This window comes from Protopterus annectens, chromosome 6.part0, assembly GCF_019279795.1.
Source record: "Protopterus annectens isolate FY-2018-M chromosome 6.part0, PAN1.0, whole genome shotgun sequence".
Taxonomy (NCBI): domain Eukaryota; kingdom Metazoa; phylum Chordata; order Ceratodontiformes; family Protopteridae; genus Protopterus; species Protopterus annectens.
In genome coordinates, this window is record NC_056737.1 from 1,411,057,971 (window position 1) to 1,411,082,248 (window position 24,278).

The window sequence follows — 24,278 nt, forward strand, 5'->3', positions numbered from 1 at the left end:
ACTGATGATATGCAGAGATATTGTCCCTGGAAAAAAATACAAATCAGTCAATAAATCAATCAATAAATAAATAGAACGGCCATAGAGATCAGTACTCTACACCAGAAAACAAATACAAATAAAAAACAAAATGGTTAGCAGCACCTAATTTTCCAGTAGCTGTACATGATTTAAGCTAGCAGCAGCTAATTTCATCTGTAAATTTGCAATGCACTCCTGTTACATTTGTAGATGTTCAGTTATAGACTTCCACCTTGTAGACCATAAGGGTGGCCATTACTTCATTTTGGGATGCATTTTCTAAGCATTTCATCATGCGTACAGATTATGAATTCTCTGTCCTGCATTTTCAAGTTAAAGAACACTGTTACAAATATATAAAAATATTTCATTACTTCCCCATAATCAAAGACTGAAAATATTGAATGTCCATCTTAGTCAAGGGCTAGCTATACACCACCTCCACCCATTGCAGATGCCTTCTTGATTGTACTAATAAGGCTTTAACTAGGGATTCCTCTGGATGATGGTGGCAGGATGTTTTGTGGAGTGTCAGTATTTCTCTCTATTTCTTAGTTTGGTACATTTTTCATTTTAAATGCAGTTTATTAACATATTCAGAAACTAGGAGAACCCCCCCCCCAAAAAAAAAAAAAAAATACCAGTGCAATAAGTTTCTAGAAGACACAATATTTGCTACTAAAACAGAAGGAAAAAGCTTGAATATTTATGCCAGGCTAACAAAAATGCTGTTAAACCACTACATGGGACTAAAGTGCAAAAGGACAAATGAAAGTAATAATGTTTGTGGCAATTCACAAACTGCAATTAACAATGAAACAAGAAAATAATTAAAAAAATTAACAGAAACAAAAATCTGCTTCTAGACATGAGACTTTATACACACACAAAGACACTGTGGCTGACACATTCTGGATCCCACATATGCACAGATCTTTTACCCAATGTAGGACGGAAAATTGCAGTTGCACGGATTTGACTGGTTAGGATTAATTGGGGTCATGAACGCAATCAAAATGGTTACACTGACTTTGCCTTATTTCACTGTTATACAGTGGGTCCTTGCAGCTCAAATACTAGTAAGCCAACTGTGCCGCCCCTAGCTTCCAGAAAAAGAGACCTATCCTGCAACCTAACATTCAAAAATGGCAAAGAAACTGAGATGGAAAGAAGCGAATGAAAAAACAAATTGCACTTCAGTGTAATTAAGAAGAGTTAAAATATGAAGACATACTTCAGTTACCAAAGTTAGAGCCCATTTAACCTTGTGTCTGTTTCTGCTTTGATGCTATGTGCCAAAAAGATCATTATCTGCTAACATATAACACAGATTATCCTCACTGTGTTGAAACCAGGGACAACATCAGGTATACCAGCTTAAAGCCCACTGTAATTGTAAAATGTAGTAAATATTGGCTGAGATGTTGTCTGATGGACTTCAGTCTGAATACAAGAGTGTTTTTAATTGCATTTCCCCTCCTGAGCTAGGCCTAATTAGGAGTTTTGCTCAGCACATGCTACAGTAGAACAAAATGAGTTTAACCCCTAGTTTTCTACAGTTCCAGGAGCTTTAAATAATGTTTGCTGACTCCCATTGATTTCCAAGTTATTTTATAACTTTTAAATTCTATCGTTGTGAGACAGTATAGAGACTGCAGTTAATACACAGCACTTTACCCATCCAATTTGCACCAATGAAAATGAAAATGTCTTGTGCATCTCTTCTAGCAAAATCACATATTTCACAACTGCCACCAGGCGGGACTACTAAGTTGACTCAAGAGAGCACCACCGTCTGGCTAGTGTAGATTTAACAACACCGCTCTACCAATTTTGTTTTATCATTCTAGACCTCAGATATAGCTAATGGTGTGCTTCTAACCCCAAAGTAGAATCATATCCTCCATTAAGGAAGTGTTAGTCTTTAAAAAAAAAGCATAGCACTAGTGATGTGACACCTTGTTCAGTCAGGAATAATCATCAGGTTTTTCAGTTTCAAGCCAGAATATTCATAATTTTGTTTTCTTTTCTAGAATACTTTATTACACTAAATTATGCTGACCTTAATCATCCCAACTTGTGTTGATGTGACATTCCATAACAAAGAACGAGAAAAATGATCATTCTCATAGAAATACTCAGTCACATCATAAACATTTCATCCATTTTCTTTTATAAATTATTTTATTTACCTTCTGGTGCTGGAGGAGCCAGGGGAAGAAGCAGCAGCAGAAGAAATCATTTTCATGGTGATTTTGTGATGATGACTCGACCACCAACCAAGAACCAACACAGATTCATACCGCACAGCTCTGAGTCCATTACACTTGTCAGTTGAGTTGACTGTTTTACTCTCCTCTTGATTCCTGCAGCCTGCCTAAAGTGCTGAGCAATAGTGGTGGTATAGTGCACCTGTGATGACCACCTGCACTAACTAACTAGTATGCAAGCAAAGAAAATTTCAAGCCAGTGCATGCCACTTCTTTAAATTATTATATATAGATATATATATATAAAAAAAAAAATAGCTCAGGGGCTTCTCTATTCTCTCGCTCGTCGCTCATTCAAACTCACTCAGTCCCGCCACTCCTGCAGCCTGCCCTCCCTCTCTTTTATTGGTTGTTGTGTTTGAACAGTAGTTCCCTACCTGGCCTATCCTAACTGCAGCCTTGCAGCAGCGTGCTGTGTGAGAGACGGCATTGGCATGTAAAGAAACAGCAACAACAGCCCTCAGCCGAAATCTGACTGGCTGGCAGGCAGCTCACTGAGCTGACGTCACCGTGCACACCTCTGCACAATGACGTCACTCCAAAAAAAGATGAAAAAAATAAATAAAAATAAAAAGTCAGGAAATTCGGAAATTAAGGGGTTGGACCTCAAAAATGGTAAAAACCAAGCAATTCGGGATGGTTGAGAGGTATGTTGCTGAACCAAAGGAGTTTCTATTTCTAGATAAGATGTCCAATTTGTAATGTGAAACAAAGGTATGAGACTTAGCATGTAGCTGCTGCACAAATGTCATCAATAGACATTCTTGACCAAAAAGCAGGTGAAGTTAACTTTCTTGGGTGGCGTAAGCCAGGGAACCTTGTTGGCTAGGCTTACTTAGGCCCTTGGGCCGATAGCCTAGTACCTACCTATGAACCTATAAGTAGCCATGGACCTAGCTGAATGAGCTCTCAGAGGTTTTGGTAATGTCACACCCATCTGAGAGTAAATCCATGAGATACAGTCTGCAATCCATTTAGCTAGGGTAATTTTAGAAACTGGTTGGCCTATGCGATTTGGAGAGAAAGATTTAAAAAAATTGGTCTGACTTTCTAAACTGTTTTGTCCTGTGAAGTAAAAACATAGTTGTTTGTGCACATCAAGGAGGTGTAGCTTGTACTCTCCCTTATTGGAAAAATTTGGAAAGAAAACTGGCAAGCGAATGCTTTGGTTGCTGTCATTTTTGGAAGTCACTTTAGGTAAAAAAGAAGGGTTAGTCCACAGGGAAACCCTGTCTTTATGAAAAACAATGTAAGGGTTTTTTGCAGAAAGAGCCTGGAGTTCAGATACTCTTTTTACCAAAGTTATAGCTACCAAGAAACCGTCTTCCTTGACAGAAATTTTAGATCAGATTTGTCTGATTGTTCAAAGGGTCTTTGTGTTAAACCTTCAAGTACCGCAGTAAGAGCCCAAGGTGGTGAGGGATCTTTTATCAGAGATCTCAGAAGAAAAATGCCTTTCATAAAAGCTTTACACAATCTACAGAAAGTCAAGGAAAAAGATGTATTCCCTGTGTGGAAATTTGAAATTGCTGACAATGAAGTTTAATTGTAGAGAAACTAGCCCCATCTTTGAAATGGGTTGTCAAAAAATGTATAATAGCAGAAATTGGTGCAGAAAAAGGATCGATCTCCTTATGTGACACCCAAATAGAGAACCTTTTCCATTTACTTTTACAAACTTTTTTGGTAGACTCTTTTTGAGAAGCCAAAATAATGTTGCGAACTGGGGAAGAGAGCCTGCACTGTCTAACTATTAATGAAAGTGGAGAAATCATGTGGTCAGCTTGAGAATTTGAATGTTGGAGTGTTGAATCCCTGATGGGTGAGAAAGGAGATCCTAAGATGGGTCCAATATCCATGGAAGATAACGGAAATGAGACCTTAGAAAGGGAAACCATACTTGCTGAGGCCGGGCGAGCAATGAGGATTTCTGAGCTCTTCAGCCGCTTGCTCTCTGCAAAAATCTTGGAATCAGGGGAAGAGAAGGATAAGCATAAAGGAGATTCGAGGGCCAAGTGTGAAGAAGAGCATCTCTCGGTGACTCCACCAGAGGGGGGATCATGTGAAGTACTTGCTGCACTTGTTGTTCAGAGGGGTGGCAAATAGGTCATGGTGTGGTTGGCCTCAAAGTCTGAAGATCATATTTGCTACCAACTGATTGTGAGACCACTCGTGCGGCATCAGAATGGATCTGCTTAGTTTGTCAGCAAGCAGGCTGGTTTTCCCCAGGATGTGCATCTCAATTAGAAAGCAGTCTAGTGAGATCACCCATTCCCAAGCCCTCATGGCCTCTCTGCAAAGGAGGCAAGATCGAGTTCCTACTTGCTTGTTGATGTGCCAGACTACAGACATGTTGTTGGCCTGAACTGCAATAGCTCCCAAGAGAAGAGCATCTTGAAATGCCTGCAATGCTAAAAGGACTACGCTTGTCTCTAGGACATTGATGTGCAACTTGGCCTCTTGGGAGGACCACATGCCTTGGACAGTTCTTCCAAAGAAATGCCCTCCCCACCCCAGTTGAGAAGCGTCCGTGGTCACTGTGGCTACTGGGTTCAGAAGAAAAAAGGGTCTTCCCAGAAAGAGATCATCTGATTGTATCCACCAGTGAATGTGTTGCTTGTAAATTGGGGTAAGTTTTACTTGAAAGGACAGGGGTTGATATAGAATGGACCGTTGTATAGCTATAGTCCATTGGAGAACCTGCATTAAGAAGTGTGCAAGAGGGAGTAGTATTATTGCAGCTGACATTGACCCAAGTGCTTGAAGCACTAACCTTGCTAGAGGAGATGAATGAGAAAGCTTGGCCAGAACCTGCTTTCTGATCGAAGTAATGCAGTGGAGAGGTAAAGATGCTATCTGTTTTGCAGTGCTCAAAACTGTCCCAGTGAATTCCAGGCTCTAAACTGGTGCAAGCTTTGATTTGGCAAGATTTATCATAATGCCCAAAGTGTTGCATATCTGGAACAAGTAGTCCCTGGTATGTTGTAGTTGATGCTTGGAGGGGGTGGTGAAGAGCCAATCATCTAGCTATAGAAACAGCTGGAATCCCTTCAGTCTCAAGTGAACTGTGACTACTGCTATGCATTTGGTAAACACCCTGGAGGCATCTAAAGGGCAGAGCTCTGAAATGGCAAAGACTGGCTCTCAGAAGAAAGTAAAGATGTCTTCTGGATTGTTTGCCTATTTTGATGTGACAGTATACATCCTGAAGATCTGTAGAGCATATCCAATCATCCTTGTGCAGAAAGAGCAGGATGGACTGAACCATGACTATTTGGAACTTTGCTTTCTTTACATACTGGTTCAGTTTGCTTAGATCCAAAATGGGTCTGAGGTCTCCTGTTTTCTTTAGCACTAAAAAGAAGTTTGAATAAGTTCCAAATCCTATCTAGTCAGATGAAACTATCTGGATTACTCCTTTTTCTAGCAGCTTTTGTATTTCTTGTGCTGCAGTCTTACTCTGACTGGGAGGAACATAGTGAAGTTTCTTCCTAAAAACAATGAGGAAGAAGAGAAAATGGAATCTAATAATCTCTGGATATTATTCTTAGCAACCATAAATCTCTTCTGATGTTTTTCCAGGAGTCTAGGTGCAAAGAGAGCCAACACCCGACTACCTCCAGAGCTTGACAGTTGGGCATCACTTCAGGAGTGCTGATAGGGCCTGTCTGAAAAAAAATCTCAAAAGCCCTGGTTCAGCAGGCCTCTTCTGCCTCTAGGGTGACATCTGCCATTAAAATTTCCCTCTCTGCCTCTGAATGAATTATCCCCATGAGAATCCTGGAAAGGTGCCTGAGATTTATGGAACCACATTTTCTTACCACCTCTCTGATTTCTAGAGAAGGTCCATTGAGGCATAGAAAATTTGATCCCCACCAGGGTTGCAGCCAAAGAGTTACATTTTGTACTCAAACCTAATGTTGCTGCCCCCACTACCCACTTCTCAGTTTAAAAATGTACTCAGCCCTCAAAATAATACCCTAGATACAAGGGAAGAAGCATGTTATTTTCAAATGTTACAATTTATTTCCATAAAAAGCTAGTTTTAGAGGTGCATTCCTTTTGCACAAGAATTCTTTGTGTACCGCTATTTTGTGTATATTCATTTACACAGTTCTAAACATTCTGTGCTTTTTGAGTGTTGACATTTGCAAGAGATGCTCAGAAATAAATGTACTCATTTCATTTCACTGAGTATGCCTAGCTACACAATTGATCCCCACAGCAGAGAGGGTCTTTCTTTCTTGTTCGCTGTGAGTAAGTGTATTCTTTACTGATGGCCCAAACAAGGAAGTGCCATCAAATGGGATATTAATAAAGGATGTCTTAAAGGGCTCTGCAAAGTTTCTGTGACTACATATCATCTCTACTCTCTTACCTAAGTGGACTGCACCCCTACTTGCCCAGCGTTCACTTTCCAAAGGACTATTTCTGTGTTCTTAGCGGCATAAGGAAACCTAAATTAAGTGTATGTCTAGCTCTTTACATATTAACCCGAGACCACATCTGTGTAGTGCATTTGCTCTCAACCATTTTTTAATTTCAGATTTCCACACTCTTCTCTACTATTACTAGTCTTGTAGTGATATTTTAATTCTCTGCCTCTGTGCTCGCCAAGCTAGGGTCAGTAGCTTTATAGTGAAACCAAGCCTCCCCAAGATAGCTTATTCTAATAATCCTCCTTTTTGTTTTACCATTTAACTCCTTGTAAAAAAAAAAAAAAAAAGCAAATAGTGCAGCTATCAGAATCACTCAATAGCTGCACTGCCAAGCTGTACCTGTTGCTTTTTTTTTCAGCATACAGCTTCCATATACTGTTTTATTACCTGCTCATCTCTCCTCTGATTTGAATACTGTAGTTTTCCTCTAAATCTTATCCAAAGTCAAGCTTCCCTGATAGTTTTTTTTTCTTTTCCTTGCTTCCCCAGGTGCTGGGTCTGCCTGCTCTGTTTCACTCGAGCTCACTCTGCTCCCCTACTCTACCCCCATTCCCATCCACCACTATTGTCATTGCATTTATACACTGTCCTCCTTTACTCCAACCCTCTCATTTCCACCACTCCTAACCAATCATCAGTCTTCACCTAATTAATCTAACCACTCCCTTCTCCTTCTTCAGTTAACTCCTTAATCTGATTATAACAAGCTCTAGTACACCACATTCCTCATCTTTCACAACCAGAACTATGTTACACATCTACCTAACTATCCCTACTTTATTCTTACTTACTCAACTCACCTCTTACCACCATACATTTATCTACACTAAGTCATCATCTACAGTCAACTGTCCTTTTAATGTAAATACTGTTCTCCACACTCTTTATATCTCACCATCTCTCTTTACCACATCCCACTTACACCTTTACAAAGTCAAAACTCTCACCCTCCTAGCCTCCTCACTCAAAACTAAAATAAAATACCTCTGCCGCTACTTTCTATACCCTCAACCTACAATACAAACTTTAAATCTCCTGCTAGCTGGTAATATTAACCCCAACCCTGGTCCCAAACCCCCCTCCACTTAACCCCTGCCCACTTCCATCCCAACCAATGTCTGTCTCACACACAACCTTTCCAGATCCAAACTACACTACCCTTAAAAAGCTTAAACCTGTACTCCATTAATATACAAGGCCTTCTGAATAAAACTACAGAACTACACTCCTGGATATCCCAACATTCTCCTCACATTTTCACCATAACTGAAACATGTATCCAATAATGAAATCCTACCCCCAGGTTACAATGTGTTTCAATTAGATAGACCAAACAAAAAAGGTGATGGTGTTGCAGTTCTATACACCAACACACTAAACCTCTCCCGCCTACAAATTCCACTTCCAAATTTCCACCCAGCTGAAATACTTATACTCAACTGTCATTTGCATACCCACAAAAGATTTGCCATAGCCTCAATCTAAATCCCCCTAGAAGACAACATTCCAGTCCTAGAAAACATATTGGCATGGGTATCAGACAACATTGCTTATGAAATTACCATTCTAGGAGATGTTAACATAGACTTGTCAAAACTTACATCTCACCCTCCCACAATTAGCATAAACATCCATGGTTTTATGCAGCTTATTACCTCCCTCACCTGTATTAACAAAAACTCTAACTCCTCTTCAATATTAGACTGTATTCTTACTACTGATCTTAAACTATATCATAAACCCTGCACCTTACCAGGCTCCCTAAGTGATCATCTCCCCATATACATCCAAAGAAACTCTTCCCAAATACCTAGAACCCATGTATACAGAGACTGCTGTAAACTAACCTCCTTTGATGCTGAAACTTTTAATACAAAACTAGCTTCCATTAACTGGTCCTTTCTTTGTCACCCCCCCCCCTAAACTAAACTGTTCTAGCTTTCAACCAAATTTTCCTAAACATACTAAATACTCTTGCCTTCCTTAGAAAAATAATATCAATTGCTAACCAAGCACCCTGGCTAACAAAAGAGACTAGAGCCCTCATGCACAAAAGAGACAACACCTAGAAAACCTGGCAAAAAACAAATCTCCTACCCTATACCAAAAATATAAGGAACTTAGGAACCTTACCAAAATGCACATCCACCAAGACAAGAAAAACTTCTATAATACAGCACAAAACAACCACTTGTCTAAACAAAAAAGTTCTGGTCAGCTATAAATAATATCCTCCACCCTTGTAAACCCTCAACTCCAAATCCTTTCCCTAATAAATCTCCACTAGAAACAGCTACCTTACTGAATAGCTACTTCATTAATACAATCTGCAAGCTTACAAACTCAGACCTACATTCCAACCCTCCAAGCACCTCCCTGCCCCCCTCCCAAACTATAAACACAGCTTTCTCTATCAAACTTATTTCCACCTCCTACATCAAATCTCTTCTCCTAAAACTTAAACCTTGCTCACTCTCTGCTGACAAACTACCCCCACCCCGTTTCTTAAGCTAGCTGTCAATTCTATTGCCTTCCCTATCTCTGTTCTAATCAATAGATCTATCTATTCTATAAAGCACAGAACCTGACATCTGGAAATCATTTTATACTATTGCACTACACAAAGGTGGCAACTCCACAGACCACTCAAATTTCAGACCAATAGCTATCCTTTCTCCACTCTCACAAATTCTTGAAAAATGTATGAACTCTCAACTAATGACTTACCTTATCCAGGTAAACCTGCTAACACCTACCCAACATGGCTTTTGACTTCACCACAGTACTGCTACTGCTCTTATATCTTTTACTCAAACTATCGCTGAGGCTAGAGATAACAATAAACTTGTATCTTGTCTTTTCCTGGACTTATCCAAAGCATTTGATACTGTATCTCAATTTAAGCTACTAACAAAACTAGCACATCTTAATCTTTCCCCACCAACCCTTCAGTGGTTCTCCAGCTACGTTTCTAATAGACAGAAATCTGTGCGATGGCTCTCTTCCTGCTCCCCTTTCCTACCAGTTCAAACTGGAATTCCCCAGGGCTCTATCCTGAGTCCCCTCCTATTTAATGTCTTTACCAACTTCCTCCACTCTGCTTGTACTCAGTCTACATTTATCCAATATGCAGATGACTCTACTCTCATTTCCTCCTCCGATAATATACACACACACACACACACACACACACACACACACACACACACACACACACACACACACACACACACACACACACACACAAAACACTTTAATCTCTGTCAAAAAATGGCTAAATGATAACCAGCTAATCCTTAACCCAAACAAGACTAAACTGTTACTCTTCCTGCCAAAGACTCTCTCACACCACAAGTCAACCTTCACAATTTCCTCACTAAATAATGCTATTATCAAAGCTGTTCCTCATATAAAACTACTAGGAACTATCACTGATGACCAGCTAAATTTTGACCAACACATTCATCACTGCATCAAAAACATAAACCAAAAACTAGGACTATTATATCGTAACAAAAAATACCTTAACCGTGATACTAAAATATCCTTGGCTAAGGCCTTCCTTCTTCTTTGCTTGCTCTATGGTGCCTCCATCCTCACTAATCTTTAAACCACCTTACTCTCCCAGCTTGAACTAACTTACAATAAAATCGCAAGATTTGCAGCTTTCAAGTCATACACACACCTTTGCTTAGCCTTGAAAGAACTAAAATGGCCTGAATTTCCTCATCATATTCTTTCAACTCAGCTTCAAATCACACATTCCATAGTACACAAACCATCCGCCTGCCCATCCCTCTCTTCCATCATTTCCCAATACACACCCACTCGCTCACTGAGAAGCTCTGACCAACAACTCCTTCACATACACAGACCTAACATGAACATAGGCAAGCTCCTCTACAATCATTGTATCTCTATAGCTTGGAACAAACTACCCTTAGGTATTAGAACTATAACTAGCTGTTATCGTTTTAAAAAAACAACTCAAATCCTTCCTTCTAAGTGCACGGATCTGCCCCTGCCATGATGCCACTTAATTTTTCATTCCCCCTCCTACCCAATACTATTTTTCTCCTTACATTCCTTCTTTCTTCTTCTTATAGAGCTTTGCCCTTAAACCGCTGTAACCACGGTACAACACATTGGAAAGGTGATCTTTGTAAATATGTAAATATCTTTTAACTCTAAACTCGTAACCTCTTGTTCAAATGCCTTTTTATGAACTCTGTAAGTCTCACAACATATTACTTGTGTTGTTTTTGTAATCCTGTATCACTTTGTTTGCTATATGTTTTAAACATGTTTATACATTAATGTACTGGAGCTTTTCTCCTCAGGTCTCCACTGAAAATGGGCCCCTGGCTCAGCTGGACAAACCCGGTTAACAAATAAATCAATAAAAATAAATAAAAGTTGCATAGCCTTATCCTGGTGGGTCTCCTTATAGCAATACCTGAAAAGGCTGCTTATGAAGTACCTTCAGCTGTGTGAGAGATTAACCTCATCGAAACATTTGTAATAGATAAAAGAGTGGCCAGCTGAGAGGAAGTCCTTTTGAAATCCCCAGCAGACACAGACTCTGAGAAAATATTTGATACTTCTTTAGTCAAATCCCTCTGAAGCCATGTAAAGTGCATCAGGTAATTATTCAACCTCAGAGTGAAAGTAGCGGAGGTGAAAACTCACTTTCCAAATCTGTCCACTACTCTGGACTCCCTGTTCAGCGCATGGACAGAAGAGCTCTGTTCTGCTAGCTTTTTCTTAGTGACTGCTGCCACCATCATAGCATCAACTGGGACTCCCTTGCTCCGGGGGGGGTCTGTCTGCAGGTGGGGCCAAAAACTTGTCAGGGCACTTGGGGATGGGCTCAACAGTATCTGGCTCCTTCCATACCCAGCAGGAAACTAGATCAGTAAGTTCATCTACCAGGGGGTCACCCAAGATGTAGATGGGTCAGAACCAAAAGCCTCCAAGAACACAAGTTATTTGGGGGAGGGGATTTTGGGATGACCAAGCACCCTTCTGCTTCAGGATCTCTAGAATATCTCCAAAGAAGATGTCATATGGTGGTGATCTGGGGCATCCCTCTCCTTCATCAAACTCGGTGTCTTCTGTGACAGAATCCATGGAGGAGTCTATGCGCCTCCTCTTACACATTCTTTTCTGGGGTACCTCCTCAGTGGGATGTTTTGGAGAGGTATCGGAAGAGATTGGAAGTTCCTCTACTGCAACTGGCTGGAGAATAATTGGAACTGGCTGTCCCTGTGGAATAGGTCTGACCAACTCAGAGCTTGGAACTAATGAGAGAAAAGGGGTCAGATCCAAAACATGAGATGACAGTTCTCTCTTGACAGAAAAAGCCCTTTCCACCACCTCATAGGCCAAGGGACCAGGAGAAGCCCTGACCTGACCCCTCTGAGCCAAAGTTTCAGAATAAGGTAGATCTAGAGTATCCTTGAGGGGAGAAAGCAGATCTGAAGTGTCCAGGGCCGAAGTTCTGAGGGGAAGGGATTGATCTGACAAAACTGGAGATGAACCCTCCCCTTCAAATGTGATGCCAACACTTTGGCTCTGAGACCCATTCTGATCTGATGGTATTAGAGCAGAACCAGTCAGGAAAACAGTCTGACTGGAAGAGGAAACTTTCCTTGAATCTGACGCTGAGCATCTTGGGGATCTCAGATCCTAGGGCTATGAAACCACTGGATAGATCAGAGAAGGAGAAATAATGGTCTTAGATGTGATGGGCATACTCACGGATCTGATAAGGGATGGAGCTTGCAAGACCCCCATCTGGATCTGAGCTCTGAGAAACCTTTGCATCATCCTATCCACATCTGCTTCCAACAAGCTTCTGGGGGACCTAGAGGAAGTAGTAGATGGGGCCTGGAATGCTTCTTAGGTGTTTGGAGAAGCTGAGCAGGCAAGGTGGGAGAGATTGATTTCAAAACATATTCAGGTGCTGTACTCCTAAAGGAAGTAACCAGTTTCAGATCCAATGACTTAAGATCTGAGGGGGGAGCTGGTAGACTAATTGTGATTACAGTCGGAGATGAAGCCTTTGGATCTGAAGGCTTCAGATCCAAATGTGAGATGTCTTTGGCTCCAGGGAGGTTGGATCTGACAGTCTCCTGATCTTGGTTAGTAGCTCCAATGAAGACCTAGGGGGCTTCAAAAGAGAACATTTACTGTCCTCCAGAGGAGCAGACTTGCTTGATTTGGAGGGGGTTTGAGCCTCTGAAGTGGAAGAAGGGAGAAGACCCCTTAAAATAAGTTTGTTTTTTCTGTCCATTAGGGCCCTAGGATTAAAGGTGGAGAAGATTCTACACACCATGTCCAAGTGCCTGGCTGTAAGGCAATAAGCACACTCCTTGTGGATATCTGAGTTTAGGATCTTATGCCCACAAAAAGTGCATTTTTTCAAGCCTGTAGGTTTGTCCAACATAATGACAATAATGGAGGACAAACACTGAAAAGGGAAGAAGACAACAGTAAGTTTTTTTTTTTTTTTTTTTTTAGACAAGGGGAAAAATATAAGAAAGAGGACCACCAACCATGGTAGAAGCAAAAATATCCTAAGGTTAAAGGGTATAGAAAGAGAAATGAATACTAGCAACAGTAATAGAAAAAGTACTGTAAAAACAGTATGGAAAAAGGAGAAAAAGTCCCTAACAACTAGCTAAACTAGAGGGAGGAGAAAGATAAACACAAGAATTAATAGGTAAGCTAGAGAAAAAAGTTATTTAACTCAGAAAAAAACAACCCAGCTGAATTCACTCGAGAGTGGAACATAAGTCTGCTCGTGAAGGTGGCAAATGAGATATGAGGCAATACGGATGGAGTAAGGTATTATGGGTAGAGGGAAGAAGGAGCTCGAGAGTTTTGGATCCAAAGTCTGGTAAATGTGGCCAAGTCAGATCCAAGGATCAGATTTGAACCCATAAGCGAAGAAGAATGAAAAGGACAACATCAGATAATATAATTAAAATAAAAATACATTGTTCATGTTTTATGTGTTTGACTTCATAATGATACCCTTTTGAAATTCAAGAGACTAAAACATTACTTCCTATATGTGTTCCCATTTCCTGACTGGCATTATTTGCCTTGATCAGAGTGAAAAGCCGACATGACTGTAAACAAAACACAGCTGACAAAAAAAAAAACAAGTAATTTGGATATGCAGATATTATACAGGAGTCTCTAATTATTTAAAATAATGAATTACATAAATACAACAGACTTGGTTCTTTACCTGTCAGCATCATAGGACTGGACAACTGGCCTGTAGTCAAGATTAAATACCATGGCTGTAGTATAGTAGTTGAATCCAAAATAATCGTAAGTACCTTTTATTCGCTCTTTTTCACTTTCAGTAAATTCGGGAAGCCTGTTATAAACGAGTATTCATTTAATCAATTTGCCATTCTAATTTGGAAATGAGCAGATATCATAGTCCATTAATAAAGCTACGTCTGCTATGCAACAACCATGTGGTGATATTACAGTGACACAGCACAAAATACACATATATTTATTTTTTATTGCACTTTTGTGTTGACTGGGTAGACCTTAAAGAACCAGTACCTTTTTTAACAGAGTATCTAAGGTGTAGTACTAAGAAAATATATATAATATAATGCATAATGTAGGAAACATTTGTTGATTATGCAGTTTCACTTTCAACATTCAGCCTTTTTGAGAAGATGCTTTTGCCAGGTAAGTATTATGAAAAATAGATAGAATGTAGAACATACCTCATGCTGACAGGGTCTATATCATATGAGGGAATTGCACAAATTGCGAACACTCATAATATCAAATGTACCTCACCTTGAAGTGCTTTTTCTGAGATTGCGGTACAGTGAAGAATGGGATATTTGCCCTTTCCTCACTGTAGTGCGATCTCGGAGTTGGAATATATATTTAGCGGGGGTGTGTGGGAGGCACAGCCCTACACAACAGGAAATTCAAGGGTTCGAGGTCCGGTACGTTCGATATTATGAGTGTTTGCAATTTGTGTGATTTGCTCATATGATATAGACCCATGCTGACATGTAAGTTATCTCAGGACAACTGCAGAGAATAATATGTTCTTCAGCAACATACATTATCACCATATTTTTCCTTTGAATGTTTATTCTTGTCCCATTTTGTAGTTTCTTCTCTTTGGGTCCAATGTTCATAGGTAGTTAGCATGCATGCAGTACAGGAAACTAACCCAAATTTCCAGCTGTCCCAAAGCACTGTCTGCTTAAGTGACTTGTTCAAGATCACACAGGAGGCAGATGAGGGTGGAAAGATTCATGCCCTGTAACCTTTGCACAGGAAAAAGCTCATTGACGGACTATTTAGTTCTCTGCACTACCAGTTTAGATGTATTATTCATTAATTCACAAACAGATACTGTATCACATGATTATGATAAACTATCCTGAGAGAGTCTATATTATGTGATCCGTAATAGAGTTTCCTAAGAGCATCTCATCACAGTCAACTTTTATTTTTTGTTACAGATGACATTGTTCTTTACATGTGCTTGTTTGTTACCTTGGTAAAATATAGTTTTCAGTAGATCTCTAATGAAACTTGCTTACAACCTCTAAAATTATAAGTATTTTTCAATTACAGTGTTATCAAAGAGTCGTAATGCACTTATACCATCACATTGAAACTGGGACACATTAAAGAAGCAAATCCTCAAATGTCCTGATTATGAAAAATCAAATTAAGGTATGCTTCAGTGGGGCAATTTTGTAGCATTTCCAAGGTTAATGTTACTGTGGGGGTACGTATGGAGGGATGGGTTTAGGGCCTGCCCCACACACTTTTATTTTGAAGCAGGTTTTGAAACCACTGCCTTTGAAGAATAGTCATTTTGCAAATCTGAGTTTTGAAATGTCATCTGCACTGAAACAACATATTGACCAGGAATAACTGACCAACTACTTTACATATTAATTTGGACATTCTGGTATTGAGGTATGAACTGAATGTTCAGCACATCTGTAGAATTCAGTACTTCTCTTTTTCTCTTAGAAAAGATAGTTCCTGCTTTTTTGCACAAGGTGATAAAGTGCTATCTGTGTCCCCAGATGATTTTTTAACTCAGCTAGTGGTCCCATTGTTGGAGAATCTCCCTGTGCAGGGGATGATGGGAGAAGTCAGTGACATCAGCTCATTCATCGCTGAGTGGGGCAGTTGGCTTGGACCTGTCACAGAACTACCATTTAGGGAGGCCAGGAAATAATTGTTCTATGTCCAAAGGTACCAGGGGAATACAAACTCAGAAAATGAGTGCACATACTCAATCTGAACCTTTTTGGTTCAAATTGGAATTTGAGCTCAGTTGATGAGAACATAGGACCAGTACTACCTAGTTGCCCTAAAATCATTTACAAAAGGGGACAAAACTTTGAATATCTGTTGGAATATAAAAGTAGTAAACATTCAATGACGAAAGGCATGTATAAATGTGAGGCCTGTCCTTACTGCAGATACATAGCTACAGGTAATAACTTTCAGATCAGGCAGATGAACTTCACATGTAGCGGTAGATATAATTGCAATTCTATATAATTAGACATAATTATTATATATCTAGCAAAATGCAAACTTTGTCCAAGTTTCTATATTGGGAAAATGGACAGAAAGCTAAGAGAAAGATTATATGAGCATTTATATGCTATTAGAAATACAAAAATCGATAACGTCCTGGCTAAACATATAACACATAACCCAGACCATTCTTTCCTTTATAAGGTCATTGATCATGCCAACGTTCAGGAGAGAGGAGGGCCATTTTCCTTAAGATTAGAACTACAGGAACTTTTATGGCAGCTTAGATTAAATGCCTTCAGGCAACCTGGTATAAATGATGTATGCTCCATAGCCTGTATCCTGAAATTGAAAAGCTTAATGAGCTAAAAAAGCTTATAATGTTATCACATTCTATTCATTTAGTGTCAAAATTGATTCATCTAATTTTCATATTTATTAGTATATATATATATATATATATATATATATATATATATATATATATATATATATATATATATATATATAGAAATTGTCAGTAGGAGAGGCAACTTTAATTCATTCTGGATCTCATATGGTTAAAAGTATGTAATTTTGTAGTCAGCTGACTATATCATGTGACTGCTGTATATAAAAGGATGTCATGCCAGTGTTTTTACTTGTCTGATGAAGTATAGACATCGTTCTATACAAAAGCGCTAACAATTAAAATTTCAGTGTGTTTTATTGTGCATCTGCGTTTCTTGCCATTTTTTGTTTTTTAAGTAATTTTTTGTTTCCATTCTTTCTTTCAAGTCGGGTAATTCTGAATATGTAGTGTTACCTTAATGATATCCTAGTGATGGATGTGAATGAAGAAAACCATCTGAATTACTTTCAAGAACTGCTGGAGAAGCTAGGTGTTAAAAGGCTGTGTTGATCAACTATGCACAGTGCTCAAGGAAGTATTTAACCTCTCTCTTGCCATAGCAAAAACACCTTCATGCTACAAGGAAACTAACATCATCCTACTACCTAAGAAAACCATTCCCTCCAGCCCTAACAACTACAGACCAGCTGCTGCGACATCCACTGTTATGAAATGTTTTGAGTGGCTGATCAAAAAGCATCTTTCATTATGCCTACCCCCTGATTTTGACCCTCTGCAGTTTGCTTACAGAGCTAACCAATCCATGGCTGATGCCATATCAGTAGCACTACACATCTCCCTTGAGCATTTAAAGGGCAAAGACAACAATGTGAGGATGCTGTTCATAGACTTCAGCTCTGCATTTAATGCGGTGGTACCAATGCAGCTGATAGAAAAACTGCCACATTTAGGAATCAGTAAACATCTCTGTAACTGGATCATGGACTTCCTGATTGAGAGACCACAGAGGGTGTGTTCAGGTAAGAACACATCAAAGTGCACAATGATTAACACCGGGGGTCCCTAGGGATGTGCTCTCACCCCACTGTTATTCACCATCCTGACCCATGACTGCTATGTTAAACACAAGTCCAACCATATCATCAAGTTTGCTGATGACACCACAATCATGGGGCTCATTACTAAGGAGGATGAAAGGGCGTACAAAGAGAGGTGGCATCTCTGATCAGTTGGTGCAAGGGGAACAAGCTTGACCTGAATGTAAACAAGACCAAAGAGATTATCGTTGACTTCAGGAAAAGGACAACAAACCATCCAGTGCTCAGGATCAATGGTGATAGTGTGGACAGGCTTAAGAGTATGACATTCCTGGATGTACACATATCAGTGGAGCTCTTGTGGTCAGGAAACACCAGCCATCTGGTCAAGAAAGTGCACCAACTCCTCTACTTTTTAAGAAGGCTTTAAAAAACTAAACTTCCTCCTCATACTCTCTCCACCTTCTATAGAGGTGCAATAGAGAGCACCCTCACCTGCAACTTCACAGTGTGGTTTGGAAGCTGCACAGTTACAGAAAGGAAGACACTATAAAGAGTGGTGAGGGTTGCAGATAAGGTAACAGGTTCCCGTCTTACATTGATACAACAACTTTATTCTGCAAGAAGCATCCAAAAGGCCACCAAAATAATACAGGACACCACGCATCCTATGCATGGACTGTTTAAGCATTTTGGCATCGGGTAGGAGATATCACAGCATCCGCTGCAGGACTACAGGATTCAATAACAGTTTCTAACTTACAGTGATTAGACTTCTGAACTCGGGCACTAGTCCCAGGGATCTGGACACATAAGTCAATTTTTAATTATTTGTGCAATATATATACATATATTCCAAGTAAATGCAATATTTATTTATTCTATCCATCGTCAGTATTATTTAATCCACTCAAGTGCAATATTATACAAATAACTTAGGCATTGTTCAATCTGTAGTGTGTTTTGTATTACTTTAACTAGGGTAGTTAATTTAAGTCAGGGGTGGGTATTCTTTTTGTATATGGTGTTGGTAAATGTCTCTGCTCTTTCTTGCGTGTATTGAGTGTAGTACTGTATTTGTTAGTTATGTTTATTCCTCTCCTTGTATGTGTTGTTTCACTTTCCTTTGTAATCTCAAGAATTGAGCTGATGCATGAAATTTCGTTTAGTCTACACGTGTAGTTCTAAATGACAATAAAATTTACTTTCACTTTGACTTTTAATACTGAATAGTTATTACAATACTTCACTTGTAATACTGAATATTTGGTATATATATATATATATATATATATATATATATATATATATATATATATATATGTATAGCAGATTTTGTTACATGAGGAACTTTCTATATAGGCAAAACTAGTCAAAAACATACAGCTGTAGCTACTAAAAGCAAAGCTGAGCAACCTGCAGCTGGAGTTCAGGAATGCAAATGAGCACAGAAATATTAGAAATGCATTACACAAGCATTCCATTACATGTATGAATTTTAATAAATTTGTAGTCAGTGAGTGGGACCATGTTAAATGTGATTCCATAGACGGACATCATGATAATGAGTTATAATATAGAAAAGTAATCTGGTAGAGAAAATTAGATGCTGGAAAACCTTTAGGGCTGAATGGTACAATTCATTTTAAACTTGTGTTACAGAGAAATAACAGACTGTGTTAATGAGAAGTTTCATGTATAATGTTTGTTGTTTAATTGCATTTCATTGTTTTATGTCACATATCTAGCATGTCACATAATTTAAGTTTATAAGCATTTCTATGGTATTGCTTTAACATGAATTAAAACAAAAGGATACAATCACTACTTGTTTTATTTTGCATTAAATATATTTTTAACAAGTGTTTCAAGCTCTTGTTCTTCAATTTCCTTCTACTCCATTTTTAGTAGATTGTTGTGTACAATAAAAGTTCTACCAAATGTTTTCACTGTATAGTATCTTTTAATCTGATAGTTAAAAATGGATTTGCATGCAAGTGTAAATGAAACCCGTTGCCAAAGTTTGCAGAATGGTCAAGAATCAACAGTTAAACTGAAGACTTGGGTAACAGACTGTATATGATGTCAAATGGTTCAGAATGCACCCGCACAGGCATCATTGCAACCCTGGCAACAGACTTCGTGTATTCATGCAGAGTTTCCGGGCTTTTACATAGGCAACTTTTTTGTGACTGTGATGGATGTCCATTCTAAATAACCAGAAGGTGTATGCATGGATTTAAGCACTTCTGAAAAAACAGCAATTGTACTAAGGATCATGTTTTTGAGAAATAGATTGCCCGACCAAATTGTAAATGATAAAAGGTACATTTTTGTCAGAAGAATTTGAAATCTTCAGAAAATAAAATGAAATAAAATATTTTGCTTATGTGGTCTACTATTTTCCCACAAGTGGAATGGCAGAAAGATTTGTGCAAACATTTTCAATGGCTATTAAAGTCATGAGCCAAGAGAGCAACTGCACAGAACATAAGACTGACAGTTTTCTTTTGGGTACATAAATACATCTCTCAGAACCACAAACACACGAAAAAACAATATTGTTTTTGATTATAGATATGTTTTTTTTTAAAACCTGACATCTGAATTTGATGTCCAACAGTTTTGATGCATGAAGAAGAGTCCATTGAGAAGATTTGTCAAAGGCAACTGGGTTAGCAAGATACTGAAGAAATGATAAGTGACTGCTGGGCCTGATGATTCCAGGGCAGATCCCTTAATCAACATTCTGAATGCTGGACACAGAGCACTACAATTTGTTTTAATCTGGTTATGGTAGACCTCTCCTTATTATCCCATCCCCACAGTATTCCACTAGAGAAGTATGCTCCACCCCCAATTTCATTCCAAATGACTGTGCACACTCTGACATCTGCAGCTCAGGTCTTTATTAGAACACCGAACGTTCAAAATTTCGAGTGTTCTAATATCGAACCCTATGAATCCAAAATTTAAAACATTGAACATACAGAACAGCAAATTTTTTCCTAGGGAAAAAATTTGCTGTTCCAAAACACATACACACAACACAAGCACACCGAACAAACAGCAATCCACACACATACACCTAAACTCTTACACCTATCCCTACACTAAACTATATACTATAAACTATACACCGCTAACTATCCACTTACCTTAACCCAAACCCTAACCTTAAGGAACATCACTATCACACAGTCACCTCACCCGCGCCCTAACCCTAACTCACCTAACCCGCCCTAACCCTCACATCCACACAATCGAACACTTACCTGAACCCGACCCATTACTTTCTACCACAGCACTGAAAATACCAAAGCAACACAAACGGACAACCAAATTCTTTCCCTAGGAAAAAATTTGGGTTTCTGTTTCTTCGATATTTTCAGCATTCGCTGAAAAAGGGTCGATATTAGAACAATCGAAATTTTGAACGTTCTGTGTTCTAATATAGACCCTGCAGCTCAAGAAGCTTCACAATAAATTGCAGCTTGACTATGTTTACAGTATCTATGAATCCTGGCATAGTACTATTCAGTTTTTGTAACACTATGTCTGAATACCTAAGAAGCCCTAGTTTTATCTTGTGAGTAGTATTAGCTCCTGCAGTAATGAATTATAACAAAGTGATTCAGGCAGACACATGGTCCCCACAGCTCTAGGCCACTCAGTGTCTGTAATTAAATATTGCTTTTAAATTTTATGTTTAATATTGCTAACTTATTTCATCTGCTAACTCATTTTATCTGGTGCTGAACACAGCAATCACTAAAAATATTTATTTTTAGTTTTAATAAAAAAGTGTTAAATGACATAGTGAGTATTTACCTCTCTGTACTCGGGGTTTGAGCACGCACAACATAAGCCAGAGACACTCTTTAGCTAGAGATGCTTTATTAATTAAGTTAAGAAAAGAGATATTTCTTTACTTTAAAAGAATAACGACCTGAGGTGACCCTATCCCGCTGTTGCTTTCTGCTTCCTGTCTTCCAATCATTCATTGGAATGACAAGGAGCAGAAAGCATGTGAATAATGGTAAAACACGCTAATGGTTGCAGATATGCAGTTCAGAACATCATCAGCAGGCCATAGTAGTGTGAGACATTCTTGAGCTTTCAGTGTGCAACTGTATAGGAGATCAGAGTTCTTTGCTGTGGCTGGCCCGCAACTGTGTGTTTGTGTGAAAAGGAGCCAAAATATATTATTGCTCGGTCTTTGATTTGTCATTTTTTTACTTTAGTTAGCCATGTGAAATGTGTACATAGACAACAAAGTAGCTAAAGTTGCTGGCCTGGGTATGGGGGTTGCCTGTAGATGAAAAAAACGACTGACTGCTGTCATTTGCTCATGTATTCTGTGCTGGCTTTGCAGGACTAATGTGATTTGTATGAAGGACGTTGGAGGAATTCTTTAGCAAGACAAACAACGTTTGTGCAAAACAAAGCTGAAATAAATTATGTGGCCATTATTTGTTATCACTGTCAGATGTCTGAGTTGTGCACAGTTAGAAAGGTGGTTGTAACTACTAGGTTTGGAGAGGTGGCTGACTGTAGATGAAATAACTCACCCTCTTGTTGTTTGCTTAGTTTAAACAGGCCGGCTTTAGGGGACTACTACGCATTTATGTGAAATAACTTGGAATACTTACCGTTTGTATGAAAAAAAATGAAACATACAACTCTCAGCTGTCCATGATTTCACAGAATGTCACTTATTTCGCATCATATTTTTTATCCATTCCCATAAAATTTATGGTTTTATGGAAAATCATTGAGGATTGCATTTGGTTAATAATGACAGACATTTGCATTTCTTCAAATCCTTTAGAAAATGCATATAGCTGTTTAAACTTGTATTGTAGGTTAGTATTTCTGCACCTGTTCCTTTTTGCCATGTACTAGCAGAATGGTTAAAATTTACAAGCTTACTCTATCCTATTCTCAGTGTACTTTAAAGTTCACATTCAGCCACAGGAAAATAGATGTGCTTTGTTATCTGGAGCTAGAGTAACTATTATTTTTTTCTCTGTTTTATTATGGAACTGAGATTACTGACCAGCAAGCAGTGTTTTCTTCATTATGCACACAAGAAACCTAATTATTTTTCACTGAGCATAGGGTTTGAAAAGATTTTTTTCCCTTAGTTTATGTCACTCTCAGCTATATGCACTAATGGCCATCTTGTTCTGTCATTTTCCAGGGACTTTCTGTAGGAGGAGAAGTCATTCACAGAGAGTGGAAGAGAAGCCTTTTTTCCTGAGGAAGGAATTGCAACCTGTCTGAATTGGATTTATCCGATTACACAGAAATGCCAGAAAAGTCTGAGGCAGACATTTTGTGATCTATTGGAATGCACCTATTGAAGGGATACAGTGCACCTGAAAGATTGATGAATTGTTTATTAATGTTGTCAATATAAACTGCTTGCTTGGTACTTTTACATTTATTTTGCTCTGAGAAATTTTGCTTAGAACAGACTGTAAACATTATTATTTGTTTCTTGTATGTAAACATTCTTTTTGTTTATCAGTAAAATATTATTATTGAAATGTATGGTCTGTGCATTATTATATGCATGAAAACAGCAAGAAATATCACAATAGCTTTCTTTGTGAACACTACTGTCTCCTATACATTATTGTGTTGTATTCTTGTGGTCAATACTTTTGCACCTGTTCTCTTTTGCTCTGTAGTACAATAATGCTTAAGTCCTCTTTTGGCATAAGAAAGAATTGAAAAGTGGATTTCTACGTGGCAATAAAATACATGCTGTTTGCTGTTATTAAGCAGCTTACCCAGAACTAGAGGAAGCATTTACATTTTTTAGTACTCGTTTATTTTGGAATAGAGAGCACTGGATTCTCTGCTGCACATGTGCAAAAACTGTTTCATATTGAGCATTTGACACTATCCCTCACTCAGGGATCATTAACAAACTCACCCAACTAGCCATCAACACTTATATTGTTAGGTGGGTTGCTAACTGGCTCACTGACAGAACTCATAGTCAAAATAGGGGACTCACCTCCAACAGCAGACCTGTAATCAGTGGTGTTCCACAGGGATCAGTCCTAGGACCTCAACTGTTTGGAATCTATTTCTTTGAAGTACAAGCAAAAACTAAAGGTCTGTGGCTGACAAAGTTTGCTGATGACTGCAAACTGGGAGCAATCATATAATCTCCAAAGGATGTCAACATCCCACAAAAGGGTCTTACACAAACACATGATTGGTGCCAAAGTCAAGGCCTTAAACTCAATGCAAAAAATGTATTATCATTCCTTTTGGTAAAAGCAAGTTTCCTGCTAACTACTACATCAATAACAGCACCTTAAGTACGCACTCAGTGATGAAAGACCTGGGCCCACAGGTTGACAAAAACCTTACCTTTGACCACCATGTCTCCACAGTGGTAAGAAGGGCATTCTATATTGCTCATCTCATAAGTAAGGGTGTGACGCCCACGCCCTGGCCCAGCAATCAAGAAGCCTCAGTCCTCACCACTAACACCAGAGAGGGCGCCTCATATGAGAGGAAAGGATAACAGATACACACAGTAAAGTGCAATTTCCCTTAAGAACACACAGAGATCGCA

General features: G+C 38.9%; 1 protein-coding gene across 1 annotated transcript in view; it reads right to left on the minus strand.

Moving 5' to 3' along the window:
• The window catches only part of LCT (lactase), a 773,291-nt gene that overhangs the window by 171,409 nt on the left and 577,604 nt on the right, over positions 1-24,278 (minus strand). Inside the window, exon 14 of the mRNA XM_044073664.1 lies at positions 13,989-14,123. Within this exon, the coding sequence (XP_043929599.1) occupies positions 13,989-14,123 (135 nt within the window). The remainder of the gene's footprint in view (positions 1-13,988; positions 14,124-24,278) is intronic.